The following is a 14,982-nucleotide window of genomic DNA, read 5'->3' as shown; positions in this document are numbered from 1 at the left end:
TCTCTCCCCCTCTGTCTTTTTCTCTCTCTGCGTGCCTTTCTCACTCATTCTCTCTCTATTTCACTCTCTCTGTCCCTTTCTTACTCATTCTTTCTCTCTGACCCTTTCCCACTTGTTCTCTTTCTCTCTCTCTCTCTCCCAGTCCCTTTCTCACTCATTCTCTGTCTCTCTTTGTCCCTTTCTCACTCGTTCTCTTTCTCTGTCTGTCTCTCTGTCCTGTTCTCACTCATTCTCTCTGTCCCTTTCTCACTCACTATCTCTCTCTCTGGCCCGTTCTCACTCATTCTCTCTCTTCTGTCTCTCTCTCTGTTCCCAGCTCTCTATCTCATGCCCTCCTTATCTAGTGTTGTAATGTGGACATGGTGCTGACCAGGATTGCTGTAATGCTTATCTTTAGTCTTGCTCCGCTTCAGCCCAACCTGTTGTGCGTATAATTTGATTTTGCTGTGCAGTAATCCTCTCGCTCTGAGAGTGGCTCCCCCGCGGGACCCCCTTCGAGCCAGCCAGTGATTTAATGCAAGTGCTGCTTTTGATTAATTACTGCGTCCACATGTAGGCTTAGTGACTATGCCTCAATACATTGAAATGGAACACAAAGCCTTATGCTATGCGCTGTATAGAAGCAGCAGCATGTGCATGTGTGTACGCATGTTTAAGTCTTTGGGCATTATGGAATGCTATGCTTATATATGATGGGAAACCAAGACAATGATGTACTCACACATGCTAATGTCAGTCAGTCAGTCAGTCAGTCAGTCATTTTGTGTGACGGGGTATGCTTAGATTTATGTTTCCATTACATTTACTTAGAAGCCATGAAGTCTACCACACACACAGTGTCCACAGGAATATGTTTTTAAACTCAAGGCTTGGTACCCACTCTTGAAATGACATCACACACATAGCAGGAGTTATCACTCACAGACATCAGCAACAGGAATGCGGCAACCCTTCCAAAGAATGTGCACGTTGGGAAACAAGACAGAGCTCCATTTGTTATGCCTGCAAGAAAACTGTCTTGTTTTTGAAGGGCATTATCTTATTGCAGATGATGATGCCAAAATGATCCTAAGGTTCTTTAATGCAATAATTGAGCCCGGATTTAAAGGACCTGGTCATACGTGCATAGCACCTATCAGGTTACATCTGCCCAAAAATATACAGCGATTCATCAATGCTGCTGACAGCTTGCAGAAATCACTCATCACACATGCTCCTAGAAAGGCTTAACACACTGGTCTTGTCTGGGCCAAACACTCATCGCCTATCAGACCTGGGTTTATCAGATAGTGCAAGATCAGTGCTCTGTAGGAAACTGCGCATAGTGAACTGTGTTTATGCCCTCGGTATTAACACAGAACTCTAAATGCTGCAGCAACAGTAAAATCTTGAGCCCCAGGCCTTTGGAGGCCGTTTGCACCTATACATTAAACATGTGTCTCGTGTGTGTAAAGCAAATCCCTCTTCAGGGTCCAGTGAGTTCTCAGTGACCTGGATGTGATCCAGCGGTCTCCGATGTCTGGACAGGGAGTGCTGCAAAGGAGCGTTATCTGAAGTCGTCACTGCCACTGTATATGCTTGGCTGTGACAAATGGCATTTTCCATTTTGTGCTCTGCGTTTTGTTTTCATTTACTGTACGATGCCTGAGGCATTTGGGACACAGTTAGGAAAAGGAGAGAGAGAGAAAAACAAACAGGTATTTAAACCAGAGGGTCTTCTAATTGCAATTAGTTCCTGGTGAGCCAGAGTTTACCATCAATAAACTGTGAGAGTTTGTAATTTAGGTAACGAGTGTGGGGTGTGTGTGTGTTGCATCCGTCCCTCAGAGAGGACTTCTGGTGAGGCTCTGCTGGCCCTTGTGAGATGGCTGATGTCATGAACTCGTGATTTAACAGTAGAATGTGAAGACAGGGCATAGAGAGAAAGAAAGAGCATATGTGAGTTAAAAACATTTAAAATAGGACTAAAGTAAAACAGATTAGGGGAGAAACCAGACATCTATTTTCAGACACTGAACCAGCCCATGGTTAGGCTATTTTCTAAAAACCCCTTGTTGTTATTTAGGCTTTGATGTTGCACAGACATGACAAGTCTTTGATCAAACAAAGATGTTTATTTTATTTAATGCAGTCATACAATACACAGTTTCCAATAGCACATGTGTTCCTTAGATGTTGGACTGCAGTTTGGGCGCTCAAGTCTTCATCACGGTCCCCTCCATGAACTCAGTACTGTCCAGGCACTTCCCACTGCACCTCCAACTACTGCCACTGCAGCCTTCGCTCCCAAAGACAAGCCTGCTGCCCCTAGACCACACAACACAAACCACATACACACCAAGCCAAGCACAGGTTTTGGTTTAACATGTCATTAAACCATAACATAAAGTATTCAATTAAACATTTATTTAACATAAAGTAGATGATGCAAAATGGTGAGGCAAGTCCCCCACACTCGACAGCCAGATGGACTAGCTGCACGAAAAGCTCTCTGTGAGCTTGTTTGTTTTCTGTGGAGCCAGGTGTTTTTGAACCTGTCGCTATTCTGAATGTAATTAGTGGCAATTAGTGTCTACACGTCCTTCTTTATTGTAACATGCCGAGTCACTTGGTGCAATACTTAACCGGGTCCGTGTAGACTGACTAATGGACTATTCTGACTAATTAGTCAGAATAACACCAGGTGACCTTCACTTTGTGAATGAGTTTGGTTTACCATTACATTTTACATTACATATTAATTTAGCAGACACTGTTGTCCAAAGTGACTTGCAAATGTCAACTATATTACAAGGGAGCAGCTTGGGGTTAAGTGCCTTGCTCAAGTGCACAGCGGTGGAAGCCGGGAATTGAACCCACAAATTTTCATGCTACTGCACGCTAGCCCAGCTCCTTAACCACTACACTACCAGTTCCACCACCACCGTCCACCTTACCAGCTGACTGGAGAACAGCCACCAAACTCCCAGCTGCCACCCCACCTCCGTTGGCCACTGCAGCACCAGACATCATGCCAGCGGCAGTAGAGCCAGCCGCGATGCCCGCTGAGCCGAAGCCAATGGCAGACAGAGCCGCCGGTGCCATGACCAGGGCTCCAACTATAAGACAGCAGAAATTTAAAAACACACTAAACACTAACGACACAGACTTTGTTCACTCTTCATCTCTGATACAAAAATAGAAGACAATTCAGAGGGCAAATATGTGGAATCAGTCAGAAATAAGGGATTTTACTTACCTGCTCCGATAGAGGCCTTGATCACAACACCCACTGAAACAAAGCAAACATTTTAGAGAGCTTTACAAGTCTCATCTCTGAATTGCCTATAAGCCACACCCTTTCTGGAAGGCTTTTCCTGTTGTGTGTTACACAGACAGTGCATCCCATCTACTCTATTTACAGGCAGCCCCTCTACTGCACCTCTAGTGAATGAGCATGTTAAAATGCTGACGGATGCTGAAGAGGTTTAGTATCGGAGTGAAAACAAAGGAGAAGAATACAATAGAATACAGTATGCTGTTGTTGATGCTGATGCTAAGTGTGACAGGAAAACAAGTTACTCACCAGTGTCACCACCGATCATTTTAGATTCGACCAGCTGGCTAGCAATACACTGCTTCTTCGCCAGGAACAGACTCCCTTTTGATTTCCTTTCCAACTCTGAGGCAAAGTGCAGTTATCTGAGCTTGTCAGGGGGAAATAGAGTCTTGATTTAATAGGTGGTTTTCTTCTTCTTCTTCTTTTATGGCTGTCAACCAGCTTTTTGGTGCATAAACGCCACCATCTGGACTGGAGTGTGGATCAAGATATTAAGCCTTATGTAACAGGATGGACTGTAGGCATGGGGTGTAGTATTAGGCTTGTTCGACTTCGGCCGTTTTTTTTTTTTTAAACATAGTCCAGTATTTCTTTCGAAATTGAAATGAAGTTGTATGGACTGGACTATGTTTTTTTTTTTTTTAAACAGCATAGCATTACACAGTAGGCTGCAGCCACAGGCTCATTTTACACCATGTGACGCAAAAGTACACAATATAAAGATATAAACAAGATAACTCCATAATAAATCAAACAAAGTGTACAGAAAGTAAATATAGGTAAAGTGATAGTTATAAAAGTAGTGGAAGACACAAAATATAGGGTTCTATCATGACAGTTTAATGCGCATCGTCACTCCTCAAAAGCTTATTCAAATTTAGTAGGATGTCCAGTCCACATTGGGAGGGTTTTCGTTATCAAACATCGAGTGCATGGCGCAACAAGGTGTTCCTAGATTTCTTAATCAGTAATGGGTGTGTTTGGGGCGTAACATCATTTAAACCAATGAGAATGACATCTGTCATTCCCTTTAACGGTGCAAAGCGCGATGTCAAAGAATGCATCAGTATTTTGACATTCAACGGCGCATTTGAAGGAGGCTGCTTGCGAGACCGTGGGCCCTATCATGACAGTCTAATGCGCATCATCACTCCTCAAAAGCTTATATAAATTTAGTAGGATGTCCAGTCCACATTGGGAGAGCTTTCGTTATCGAACATCGAGCGCATGGCAACAAGGTGTCCCTAGGTTTATTAATCAGTCATGGGTGTGTTTGGGGCGTAACATCATTTAAACCAATGAGAATGACATCTGTCATTCCCTTTAACGGCACAAAGCGCGACGTCAAAGAATGCATTTTGACATTCAACGGCGCATTTGAAGGAGGCTGCTTGCGAGACCATATAGAATAGTCATTCCACTAAACCCTGCTTTACTAAAACCTAGCATAGCCTTCACACATTTGCACTCCTCTATTATTTGAACTCATTGGCAAAGTGAAACTAAGTGTCAGTCAACGACAAGACAGTTAAATGCAGTACTTTCACTATTGACTGACAATGGGTTACCATCGAAAACATACACAGCAAATTGAAAAGAGTTATTATTTTGGTGTCAGTGATTTTTTAAGGAGGATAGAGTGAATTATACTCTGAATAGAGTCGAATCCCACATATTCAACTCTCTGTTGACATATAGTTAGTGTAAAAACAAAGTGTCATGACGAAGTGCTTTTAAATTGACACTTAAAGTGTCATACCTGATTTGACAACTCTGTAACTCTGAACCTGGCCGTGACACTCAACGTGCACATCACCCCCGCCTTCATTTCCTCACATGCACCCACCCATGGACCACCGGCACCGATAGAAGAGTTCTCCTGCTGTCCACACTCGGTCTTCAACAGATGTGTGTTGTTCGGTAAGTAATTAATATATCGTATGTTAAAGTAATAGTTTGATATCAATATTTTCTCTTGCTCTTTTTTTCATTCGATGGTAAACTAAACTAACTATACCACCACACTGTTACACGCCACCGCAACTTGTGGTAATTGCAGTAGCGCCATCTTGTAAACATTTTAGTTAACTAAAACTTTGCCTTTCATGGTAATGAAAAGTTTGCAACTTTGCGGGAATTTTCACCTTGAAGAGCTTAAGCTAAGTAAGTTAATTCTAACACGTCAGTATTTTGATGGCTTAGCTTGGCATTAGCCAGCGTTAACGTTAACTAGCATTAACGAACACTAATTAGCTATAGTTCCATGTGCGTGAACATTCTGTCTGGCATGCCTCGCTTGCTAGCAAGCGCTGATAGTGTACGATTGTGTAGTGATTGTGTAATATGTAGCTCATGTAACGCGGTGCGGCTCTTGTTTTGTTGGTGTAATTCAAAAGACCTTTGTATTTTATCAGAGAAACATTTGTGTTTGATCGGGTTCATTGTGGAAATAAATGTAGGCCTACAATCCCAGATCATCTCGTGTGCCCTGACTGCCTGGTAGCCGTTATACTGCATTTGGCTCAGTATATGCTCAGTATAGCTTCAGTAATTGGATAAGGGCTGATTTATACCATAGATTTATACTCGACGTTCCCGACCTGTCGCGCGACAATGTGACGTCACGGGAGCGCCGTAACTATTTATACTCGCGCTGGTGGTCGCGACACTAGTCTATGGAGACACTAGTTACACTGTCTGTGGTTACACAGGGCACACCAGATGAATGGGATTTTTGTCATCCCTGTCGTTTCTTGTGATAAAATGTTGTAAAAGTTGCATGACATTGGCTTTCATTGACCACTAATTTAAACTGCATTACATTTGCCAGAGAAAATATGTTGAAAGCTTGAATTTGAACATGAATTTTCTAAAATTTCTACAGAAAATGCTGGCCAGGGTAGAATATAGAGGAATATAGAGGTGTGTTTGGGGCGTAACATCATTTAAACCAATGAGAATGACATCTGTCATTCCCTTTAACGGTGCAAAGCGCGATGTCAAAGAATGCATCAGTATTTTGACATTCAACGGCGCATTTGAAGGAGGCTGCTTGCGAGACCGTGGGCCCTATCATGACAGTCTAATGCGCATCATCACTCCTCAAAAGCTTATATAAATTTAGTAGGATGTCCAGTCCACATTGGGAGAGCTTTCGTTATCGAACATCGAGCGCATGGCAACAAGGTGTCCCTAGGTTTATTAATCAGTCATGGGTGTGTTTGGGGCGTAACATCATTTAAACCAATGAGAATGACATCTGTCATTCCCTTTAACGGCACAAAGCGCGACGTCAAAGAATGCATTTTGACATTCAACGGCGCATTTGAAGGAGGCTGCTTGCGAGACCATATAGAATAGTCATTCCACTAAACCCTGCTTTACTAAAACCTAGCATAGCCTTCACACATTTGCACTCCTCTATTATTTGAACTCATTGGCAAAGTGAAACTAAGTGTCAGTCAACGACAAGACAGTTAAATGCAGTACTTTCACTATTGACTGACAATGGGTTACCATCGAAAACATACACAGCAAATTGAAAAGAGTTATTATTTTGGTGTCAGTGATTTTTTAAGGAGGATAGAGTGAATTATACTCTGAATAGAGTCGAATCCCACATATTCAACTCTCTGTTGACATATAGTTAGTGTAAAAACAAAGTGTCATGACGAAGTGCTTTTAAATTGACACTTAAAGTGTCATACCTGATTTGACAACTCTGTAACTCTGAACCTGGCCGTGACACTCAACGTGCACATCACCCCCGCCTTCATTTCCTCACATGCACCCACCCATGGACCACCGGCACCGATAGAAGAGTTCTCCTGCTGTCCACACTCGGTCTTCAACAGATGTGTGTTGTTCGGTAAGTAATTAATATATCGTATGTTAAAGTAATAGTTTGATATCAATATTTTCTCTTGCTCTTTTTTTCATTCGATGGTAAACTAAACTAACTATACCACCACACTGTTACACGCCACCGCAACTTGTGGTAATTGCAGTAGCGCCATCTTGTAAACATTTTAGTTAACTAAAACTTTGCCTTTCATGGTAATGAAAAGTTTGCAACTTTGCGGGAATTTTCACCTTGAAGAGCTTAAGCTAAGTAAGTTAATTCTAACACGTCAGTATTTTGATGGCTTAGCTTGGCATTAGCCAGCGTTAACGTTAACTAGCATTAACGAACACTAATTAGCTATAGTTCCATGTGCGTGAACATTCTGTCTGGCATGCCTCGCTTGCTAGCAAGCGCTGATAGTGTACGATTGTGTAGTGATTGTGTAATATGTAGCTCATGTAACGCGGTGCGGCTCTTGTTTTGTTGGTGTAATTCAAAAGACCTTTGTATTTTATCAGAGAAACATTTGTGTTTGATCGGGTTCATTGTGGAAATAAATGTAGGCCTACAATCCCAGATCATCTCGTGTGCCCTGACTGCCTGGTAGCCGTTATACTGCATTTGGCTCAGTATATGCTCAGTATAGCTTCAGTAATTGGATAAGGGCTGATTTATACCATAGATTTATACTCGACGTTCCCGACCTGTCGCGCGACAATGTGACGTCACGGGAGCGCCGTAACTATTTATACTCGCGCTGGTGGTCGCGACACTAGTCTATGGAGACACTAGTTACACTGTCTGTGGTTACACAGGGCACACCAGATGAATGGGATTTTTGTCATCCCTGTCGTTTCTTGTGATAAAATGTTGTAAAAGTTGCATGACATTGGCTTTCATTGACCACTAATTTAAACTGCATTACATTTGCCAGAGAAAATATGTTGAAAGCTTGAATTTGAACATGAATTTTCTAAAATTTCTACAGAAAATGCTGGCCAGGGTAGAATATAGAGGAGTCCAAAAATACATAAAAGTTCCACAAAATGATGAAAACTTTGATTTTCTTCAAGCAGGTTTGTATCCACCTTTTTTAAACTCAAAACAATAATGACTTACAAAGGTCAAATCCAAATGATATATTTGACATGGTAGCTCAATGTAATTTCTCTTTGTATTATCCTAGTAACAGACAAATTTAGCCTGCAGGCTGAATCTCTGAATGAAGGTCTCCTCAGCTTGACTGATACATCAGGTACTGAGGTCGACGCAGACATATTTGATGAGCTGATAAAGTCAGGGATCCAGAACTTCAAGATTGGATATTGTCAGTATCCAGTATCAGGTACGTTTAATAAATCAATATTTGGAAGACGTGATCTTGGTGTAAGTTATGTGTTGATATATCCTAGCAGTTTATGATTACTTATGAGAGTTAAGTTTAGAAATAGATTTATATAAAGGTCTTACACCTGTTTATACATTTTCCAAAATGTGTGTAATTGAAGCTGTTTATTTCTTGCCAACTCTAAAATTCTTTTAAGTATTTTAAAATATGATTTCACTGTTATATTGTCAAGGATATTTTTTAACACTTCTCCCTAATCCTTGTATGGAAATATTTATTTTATTTCCTGTGGAACATTTTTAGATCTCGAAGTATGTCTTGTGGCAGACGAGACACAGTCCTCAGTATTACCAGGCCCATCAGTGTCACCAGTGTCATTGCCAGCATCCCCTGTGTCAACGTCAGACCGATCAGCATCACCAGCTTCTTCTGCTTCAACAGCTTCTACTGTCATTCTCTCATCCACTAAGAACAGGAAGAGGGGCCTTGGTGACCTGAACCGTGATGAAGCAAGACAGGTGAAAACAATGAAAGTCACATTTTTAAATGTAAATTAGAATGGATAATTATTACTAGCACTTGAACTGCCACCATGCATCTCATAGCAGGTGATTGTTAGAAGTATATCTAAAGTTAAGTTAACAGGAGGAAGTAATTAATTTGCTTAAGCTGATATGTAAAAAAAAAAATTGCAGAAGATTGAAGCTACCCTGAGGTCCAATCCAAAGGGTGAAGAAATCTTCAAAGAATATTACAAAAAGAAAACGCTGTCGGATGCAACGCGTAGACAGATGATCAATATTTTGATTGCAGAAATGACTGAATCCTATGGGTAAGAAATGATTTGAAACGACCAAGGATAACATGCATGCATAGACTGGATACAAATGTAACACATATTTTCTTTTAAAAGGAGAATTCCACCCACAAGTGTGCGGACCACCTATGCACTAGGAATTGTGACCCTTTTTCCATATCTGCAAGATCCATATTCAAAAAATGGATATGTAAGTATTAATGTGTCTTCGAAGACCAAATCTGTTTTTTTTTGTAATTAGTACTTCAACATTTGAATAGTTTTTGGTTGCTCTTTTGATGTGTTTGTGTGTACATATCTATGCTTATGTGAACAGGAACATTACTATGATCCAGACGCCAATACTGGCTACCTTGCTTGGAGACTCAAGACAGTCCAACGCAACAGCTTTGATGGCTCCCACAGACGTTCCAGGCCTGATTTGCAGGACAGCCCAACAACCTATCGAGAATCCCTGTTAACCAGTCAGCAGCTCTTCGGTGAGGAGTGTCGGGAGGCGCTTTCTGTCATCAGATACTCTACAGATCATTCCGTGGTAAAAGAGAGAATGAGAGCCACCTTTGAGTATAGACAGAAGCTAGTTCATGACCAGGATGCAACATCTACAGTCTTGGATGTCTTCCCTCGTTTCCTTGATGTTCCTGGATTGGTAAGTATATGTATAGATTGTTGATTAGTATTTTAAAACTGAATCCCTCCAAATGAAACGCACACTTTTGACATGTATACGGACATTGTGTGTCTGTTTACAGATTGACCAAGATTTTTCCATGATGTTTGGGGATGAAGTATCTGGGAAATTTCTGGCAAAGTGGCCCTCATTTTTCATGCAGAAAGTCATCACAGAATGCCAGAGTCTTCCCTCAAATATGCATGTTGAGGATCTTCTTGCAGCTTTTGACTCTGATGCCGAGAATGACTTTGGTAAATATTTTTTTTTTAGATAGATTACATGTACAGCAAGCAAGAGGTAATTTCTTCCCAAATATTCAACTAATTATTTATTTTCTCCAAGGCTGGGATAGCCATATGTCAGCTCTCCTCCTGCTGTTGCATCTCCTGCCCCCTACATCAAGAGGCCATAAGAAAACAGCTAAGATCAGCTCAGCACAGGCAGCCAACCATCTTGTAAGATTTCTTAAAGTATGTACCCTCATCTTTTGTTGTACGACCAAAACCACTTTTTGCTTAGCAGTTATGTGTAAGTTTGTTGCAAGTTAATATAGGACTATAAGAATAAATCTTGATGCTGTGTCATTCAAACTACAGGAGGGTGCAAGCCTCACCACATTCCTGGAGAAAGTTGATGGAAGACAGCCCTTCCTCCTCTGCATCGGTGAGAAAAAGAAGAGAATCCAGAGGTTCTTCATTGTCGTGGACCAGAAACCCATCCCAAGCAATGCTCAGACAACGGTAGCTGCTTTCGATGAGCTGTTTAAAGCTCACTACGTCTTCAGCCTCTCTTACGATGAAGTGCTTACCAGCTTCTACACCTTCATCCAGACAGCGGTGTACAATATTGATATCGGAAAAGCAAAGGAAAGCCCGCGAGTCAAGGAACTGAGAGCTCGACTACTGCAAGAGCGTTAAAAGGCCACCAGCTCTCAAAGGTCAGAGTACAATTCTCTGAAAATGTTCACATGTTTTGTTTGCAAAATGCACCACAAAGACTGTTCAGTTCTATGTAAGCATTTAAAGTTTCAACATGGTTTGTATCCAGCTAAGAACTTACGTTTGAAATGCGGAGAGCGAGGGTGTGCTTCATCTTTTTGTACGTACAATGGCTTAAGAAAGCACCTAAACACTGTGCATAAGCTTTGCTATGATGAACAGGTCTGTACTAACCAGGAAGTGGCATCACAAATACATTCTGAGGTGGAATTTTCAAGTGATCAGCCAACTACCTCTGCATCCATGTTGCCAGTCCTTCCTGTTATCACACAGAAACCACTTACTAAAATGTGCGGTTCACTTGTTGCACACTTACAAGCCAGTGGTCTCTCCGAAAGCACCATCCAAACAATAGTTTGTTCAATGGAGGAAGTTGTCAGTGATGTTCAAAGTGAAACACGAGAAGCAGTTCTCCAAACATTTTCTCCCGAAACCAAGAAGTCAGAAATGTATAATAAAATAGAGCATACTTTAAATCAGTTAGACAATCCTTTTTGAACATTTAACACAGAGACAAAGAGACAAAAATATTATGATGAAAAATGGGAAATAGTTGAGCCAAAAGAATTTGTTCTTGGTGTGAGATTGGATACACGTAGAGATAGGACTACAGGTGTCTACAGTCAGGTTCCTGTGACAGACAAGTTCATGTATGTACCCATTTTAGGCACACTTAAGTCCATTTTCCAAAATGATGAGATAAGAGAATGTTTTTTGCAAGAGAAACACAGTCAAAAGGGAACATATAAAGACATCAATGATGGGTTATATTTCCAAAACCATCCTCTTTTTTCTCAAAAGCGGCATGCTCTACAGATTTTGCTTTACTATGATGACTTTGAAACAGCAAACCCATTAGGTTCTAAGAAGGGTGTCCATAAACTTGGATGTGTTTATTTTACTTTAAAAAACCTCCCACCAAAAGTAAACTCTGTGTTAATGAATGTGCATCTTGCAGCTCTTTTTTATACATCAGATTTAAAGAAATATGGTTTTGATGAAATATTTAAGCCTCTAATTGAAGATTTAAAAATTTTAGAGACAAGAGGAATCAGAATTCCATGTATTGAAGAACCACTGTTTGGATCTGTAATTCAAGTGACGGGAGATAATCTTGCTTTAAATGGCATTTTAGGGTTTGTTGAGTCTTTCAGTGCAACACACTGTTGTAGGTTTTGTCTGATAAGTAAGGGAGAAATTCAGTCGATATTTAATGAGGATGATCCTGGACTTGTTCTGCGCTCCAGAGCGCTTCACATTGAACATTGTAATGCACTAAGTGAAGAACCTGCTCTACCCTCTGTTTATGGTGTTAAAAAGTCATGTGTGCTCAATACATTAGAGTATTTTCACAACACTGATAATTATGCTGTTGATATAATGCATGATTTGTTAGAGGGTGTTGTACAATATGAGCTTAAGTTGTTTTTTCAGTACCTGATAAAAAATGGCTACATTTCTTTGAACAGTATTTCAGACAGGATGCATAGTTTTAATTTTGGTTTTACAGAACGTAAGAACAAACCAAGTGGGTTGAAAATTGATGACAACAGCAAGCACTTAGGTTTAAATGCCATTCAGTCATGGTGTGTTCTCCGCAATACCCCACTTATCTTTGGTGATGTGGTTGAAATGGGCAACAGTCATTGGAACCTTGTGCTCCTGTTATTACAAATTGTTAACATCGTGTTCTCCCCATTCCTTACTGATGGCATGATATGTTACCTAAAACATTTGATTTGTGATCACCATAACTTGTTTAAAACTTTGTACCCTGATAAGAAATTGATCCCAAAACACCACTTAATGATCCATTATCCGAGATGTATTAAAAAAATTGGCCCTTTAATCCATATGTGGTGCATGCGATTTGAGGCAAAACATTATTTTTTTAAAAAGTCTGTAAAGAATTTCAAAAATCTTACAAAATCTCTAGTAAAACAACACCAGCGTCAATTGGCTTTTTACTATGAAAATTATTGTTTTAGGAGGTTTGAGATTGGTCCTGTGAAAATGAAAACAATTGATGGCATGGAATGTGGAGAAACACTGTGTCGAATACTAAAATTAGATTCATATTCAGATATTTCAACTACAAATTGGGTTAGAAATTATGGCACAGAATACCAGATTGGTTTATTTATAGCCACTGAAACATCCCATGATCTACCTGTGTTCAAGAAAATATGCCGCATTATAATACATGAACAGCATGCATTCATAATAGGTTGTACAGTTGATACTTTGTACTTTGATGAACACTTGCATGCATTCTGTATAGAGGAACAAAATGATGACTATGTAGTGATATGCATTGACCAGCTTACTTATTTCAGACCCTTTGATAAACAATACTCTAATGACAGTGACCGAGCATACATTGTTCCATATTGTTATATGTTTTAAAATATATTTTTATATTTTAATATGTAAATATGTTAATGTGGTGCATGAATTAAAAATAAAAGGTGTTTTAACTGAACTTGGCCTCATTATTTTAGCAAACTTTATTTTGAAAATAATCCACCAGAGAGTAAGAGTTAACATTTAACACTACTTTAAGAGTTGAGAAAATGTTACACTGGTTGGTGTTAAGCAGTGTTAAATGTTTTACTCTACAGAGAGTCAATAGGTAACACTGAATCAGTGTAAAGGTGCCAACTCTCAAAAAAGTGTTAAATTAACACTTTGTGGTGTGGACCCATATAGACACTTCAAAAGTGTTGAAATCAACTCTGATAGTGTTAATTTGGGTATACTGATTTTGCTGTGTAGGACAAAAAACAACACTTACCCTAATATAGCTCAAATGACTGAATAAAAAAACATTTATCCTGCAGAGGAGTTGCTTATATCTCGTGACAGTGCGTCTTCAGCTGTGCTCCATACATGTCTTTCGCCTCTCCCCTAATCACTTTTAACCGTTATTACCAATTTGTAAATGATGGTGAATAACTATAACCTGACTCTCGCCAGATGAATTTCATTCAGCCTAGCTTCACTCATCCATCTGGGATCGATCCATTGGAGTGGTGCTTCAGAAGGCTGGGCCTTATTAAAAAATCCTTGCATAAGATTGGATAAGCCACTTGTCCGTCATCTATTGACGTGCTACTTCAACCACTCACATCGAAGCCAACCCGTGACGCTGAGAACAGTCTCACAGTCGCTTCTACGCTACATCACATCTATGAAACTCCCGCCCTGCGTCCTGATTGGCTCTACCATACAATCTTGTGCTGAAATCACTCTCAACGGAACCAATCCAAGATGGATGTGAGTGGAGCTAGGCGGAACGAAATTCATCTGGCGAGAGTCAGGTTAGAATAAGTACTCATCATGAGATGTACAGTATTTTGTAATATCTTTTTTCTAATTATGTTTCCCATTGTAATCGTGCAATTTGTAATGTTTTGCATGGACATGCGCTGGTGTGCGTTCATGGATGATAAAAGGATGGTGCGTTGTGCACCCGCCAATATGACTGTTGACAATGCACTCTTAAAATAACATATAAACAACTCGCCATAGACTTCTGACCAGGTGTACAATAGCGATTTTTAGACAATGCGCTAAGCCACTACCTAAGTTGTTAATTGCCACACCCCTGGGCGCATTGTTTAAAAAATAAGCGTGCAAAATAAGAAAATACACTTTGTGCCGGGTGGAAAACGAGTTTTAAGCCATGCGCCAGGGTGCAAAATATGGCCCATAGCCTGAAAGGACAGATAACAAGTCAAGTACAGTCAAGTCAAGTCGGCTTTTATTGTCAATTTCTTTACATGCACTGGTCATACAAAGAATTGAAATTTCGTTTCTTACTTTCCCATACATAACATACCTCTTCCCCAGAGTGACAGAGACAGGAAAGAGGTAAAGATCACAGCAAAATATGAATAAGAAAATTTGAGGGAACAGGAAACTAGCGGCCCACAAGGACTCCCACTGTACTGAACACATATGTGGTGTGTCAAGGCAAAAAA

At 40.3% G+C, this 14,982-nt stretch overlaps 3 protein-coding genes across 4 annotated transcripts; 2 read left to right on the top strand and 1 right to left on the bottom strand.

Annotated features, from left to right (window-relative positions):
• Nucleotides 1-2,094: 2,094 nt before the first annotated feature.
• On the bottom strand, nucleotides 2,095-3,748 carry LOC121697325 (interferon alpha-inducible protein 27-like protein 2A). Its single transcript, XM_042078803.1, has 4 exons — nucleotides 3,566-3,748; nucleotides 3,239-3,271; nucleotides 2,937-3,098; nucleotides 2,095-2,307 (listed from the first exon to the last, which is right to left on the bottom strand). The coding sequence occupies exons 1-4, from the start codon at nucleotides 3,582-3,584 to the stop codon at nucleotides 2,207-2,209; spliced, it is 315 nt and encodes a 104-aa protein (XP_041934737.1). The 5' UTR covers nucleotides 3,585-3,748; the 3' UTR covers nucleotides 2,095-2,206.
• A 1,827-nt stretch (nucleotides 3,749-5,575) lies between these two features.
• On the top strand, nucleotides 5,576-10,999 carry LOC121697736. 2 transcript variants are annotated; one of them, XM_042079383.1, is made up of 10 exons: nucleotides 5,576-6,218; nucleotides 8,167-8,239; nucleotides 8,350-8,508; nucleotides 8,815-9,029; nucleotides 9,207-9,343; nucleotides 9,425-9,518; nucleotides 9,645-9,977; nucleotides 10,081-10,252; nucleotides 10,344-10,471; nucleotides 10,598-10,999. In XM_042079383.1, exons 1-10 carry the CDS (start codon nucleotides 6,180-6,182, stop codon nucleotides 10,916-10,918), a joined length of 1,671 nt encoding a protein of 556 aa, XP_041935317.1. In that variant the 5' UTR covers nucleotides 5,576-6,179; the 3' UTR covers nucleotides 10,919-10,999. The 2 variants fall into 2 exon arrangements, with proteins under 2 accessions (XP_041935317.1, XP_041935318.1); XM_042079384.1 differs by lacking the exon at nucleotides 5,576-6,218 and adding an exon at nucleotides 6,855-7,187 and having other exon boundaries at nucleotides 8,152-8,239.
• Nucleotides 11,000-11,647: 648 nt separating this feature from the next.
• LOC121697735 lies at nucleotides 11,648-13,460 on the top strand. Its single transcript, XM_042079382.1, has 2 exons — nucleotides 11,648-13,358; nucleotides 13,428-13,460. The coding sequence occupies exons 1-2, from the start codon at nucleotides 11,648-11,650 to the stop codon at nucleotides 13,430-13,432; spliced, it is 1,716 nt and encodes a 571-aa protein (XP_041935316.1). The 3' UTR covers nucleotides 13,433-13,460.
• The last annotated feature ends 1,522 nt before the right edge of the window (nucleotides 13,461-14,982 follow it).

Source organism: Alosa sapidissima, chromosome 22 (genome assembly GCF_018492685.1).
Source record: "Alosa sapidissima isolate fAloSap1 chromosome 22, fAloSap1.pri, whole genome shotgun sequence".
NCBI lineage: Eukaryota > Metazoa > Chordata > Actinopteri > Clupeiformes > Clupeidae > Alosa > Alosa sapidissima.
This window is presented reverse-complemented; position numbering and strand designations above follow the sequence as displayed.

Coding starts and splice junctions, on each gene's coding strand:
- LOC121697735 (XM_042079382.1), top strand. CDS start 11,648: ATGTATGTACCCATTTTAGGCACACTTAAGTCCATTTTCCAAAATGAT.
- LOC121697325 (XM_042078803.1), bottom strand. Junction 3,099..3,238: donor CAAGGCCTCTATCGGAGCAG/GTAAGTAAAATC, acceptor GCTGTCTTATAG/TTGGAGCCCTGGTCATGGCA. Junction 2,308..2,936: donor GGCTGTTCTCCAGTCAGCTG/GTAAGGTGGACG, acceptor TGTGTGGTCTAG/GGGCAGCAGGCTTGTCTTTG.
- LOC121697736 (XM_042079383.1), top strand. CDS start 6,180: ATGAATTTTCTAAAATTTCTACAGAAAATGCTGGCCAGG. Junction 8,240..8,349: donor CTTTGATTTTCTTCAAGCAG/GTTTGTATCCAC, acceptor GTATTATCCTAG/TAACAGACAAATTTAGCCTG. Junction 10,472..10,597: donor ATCTTGTAAGATTTCTTAAA/GTATGTACCCTC, acceptor TTCAAACTACAG/GAGGGTGCAAGCCTCACCAC.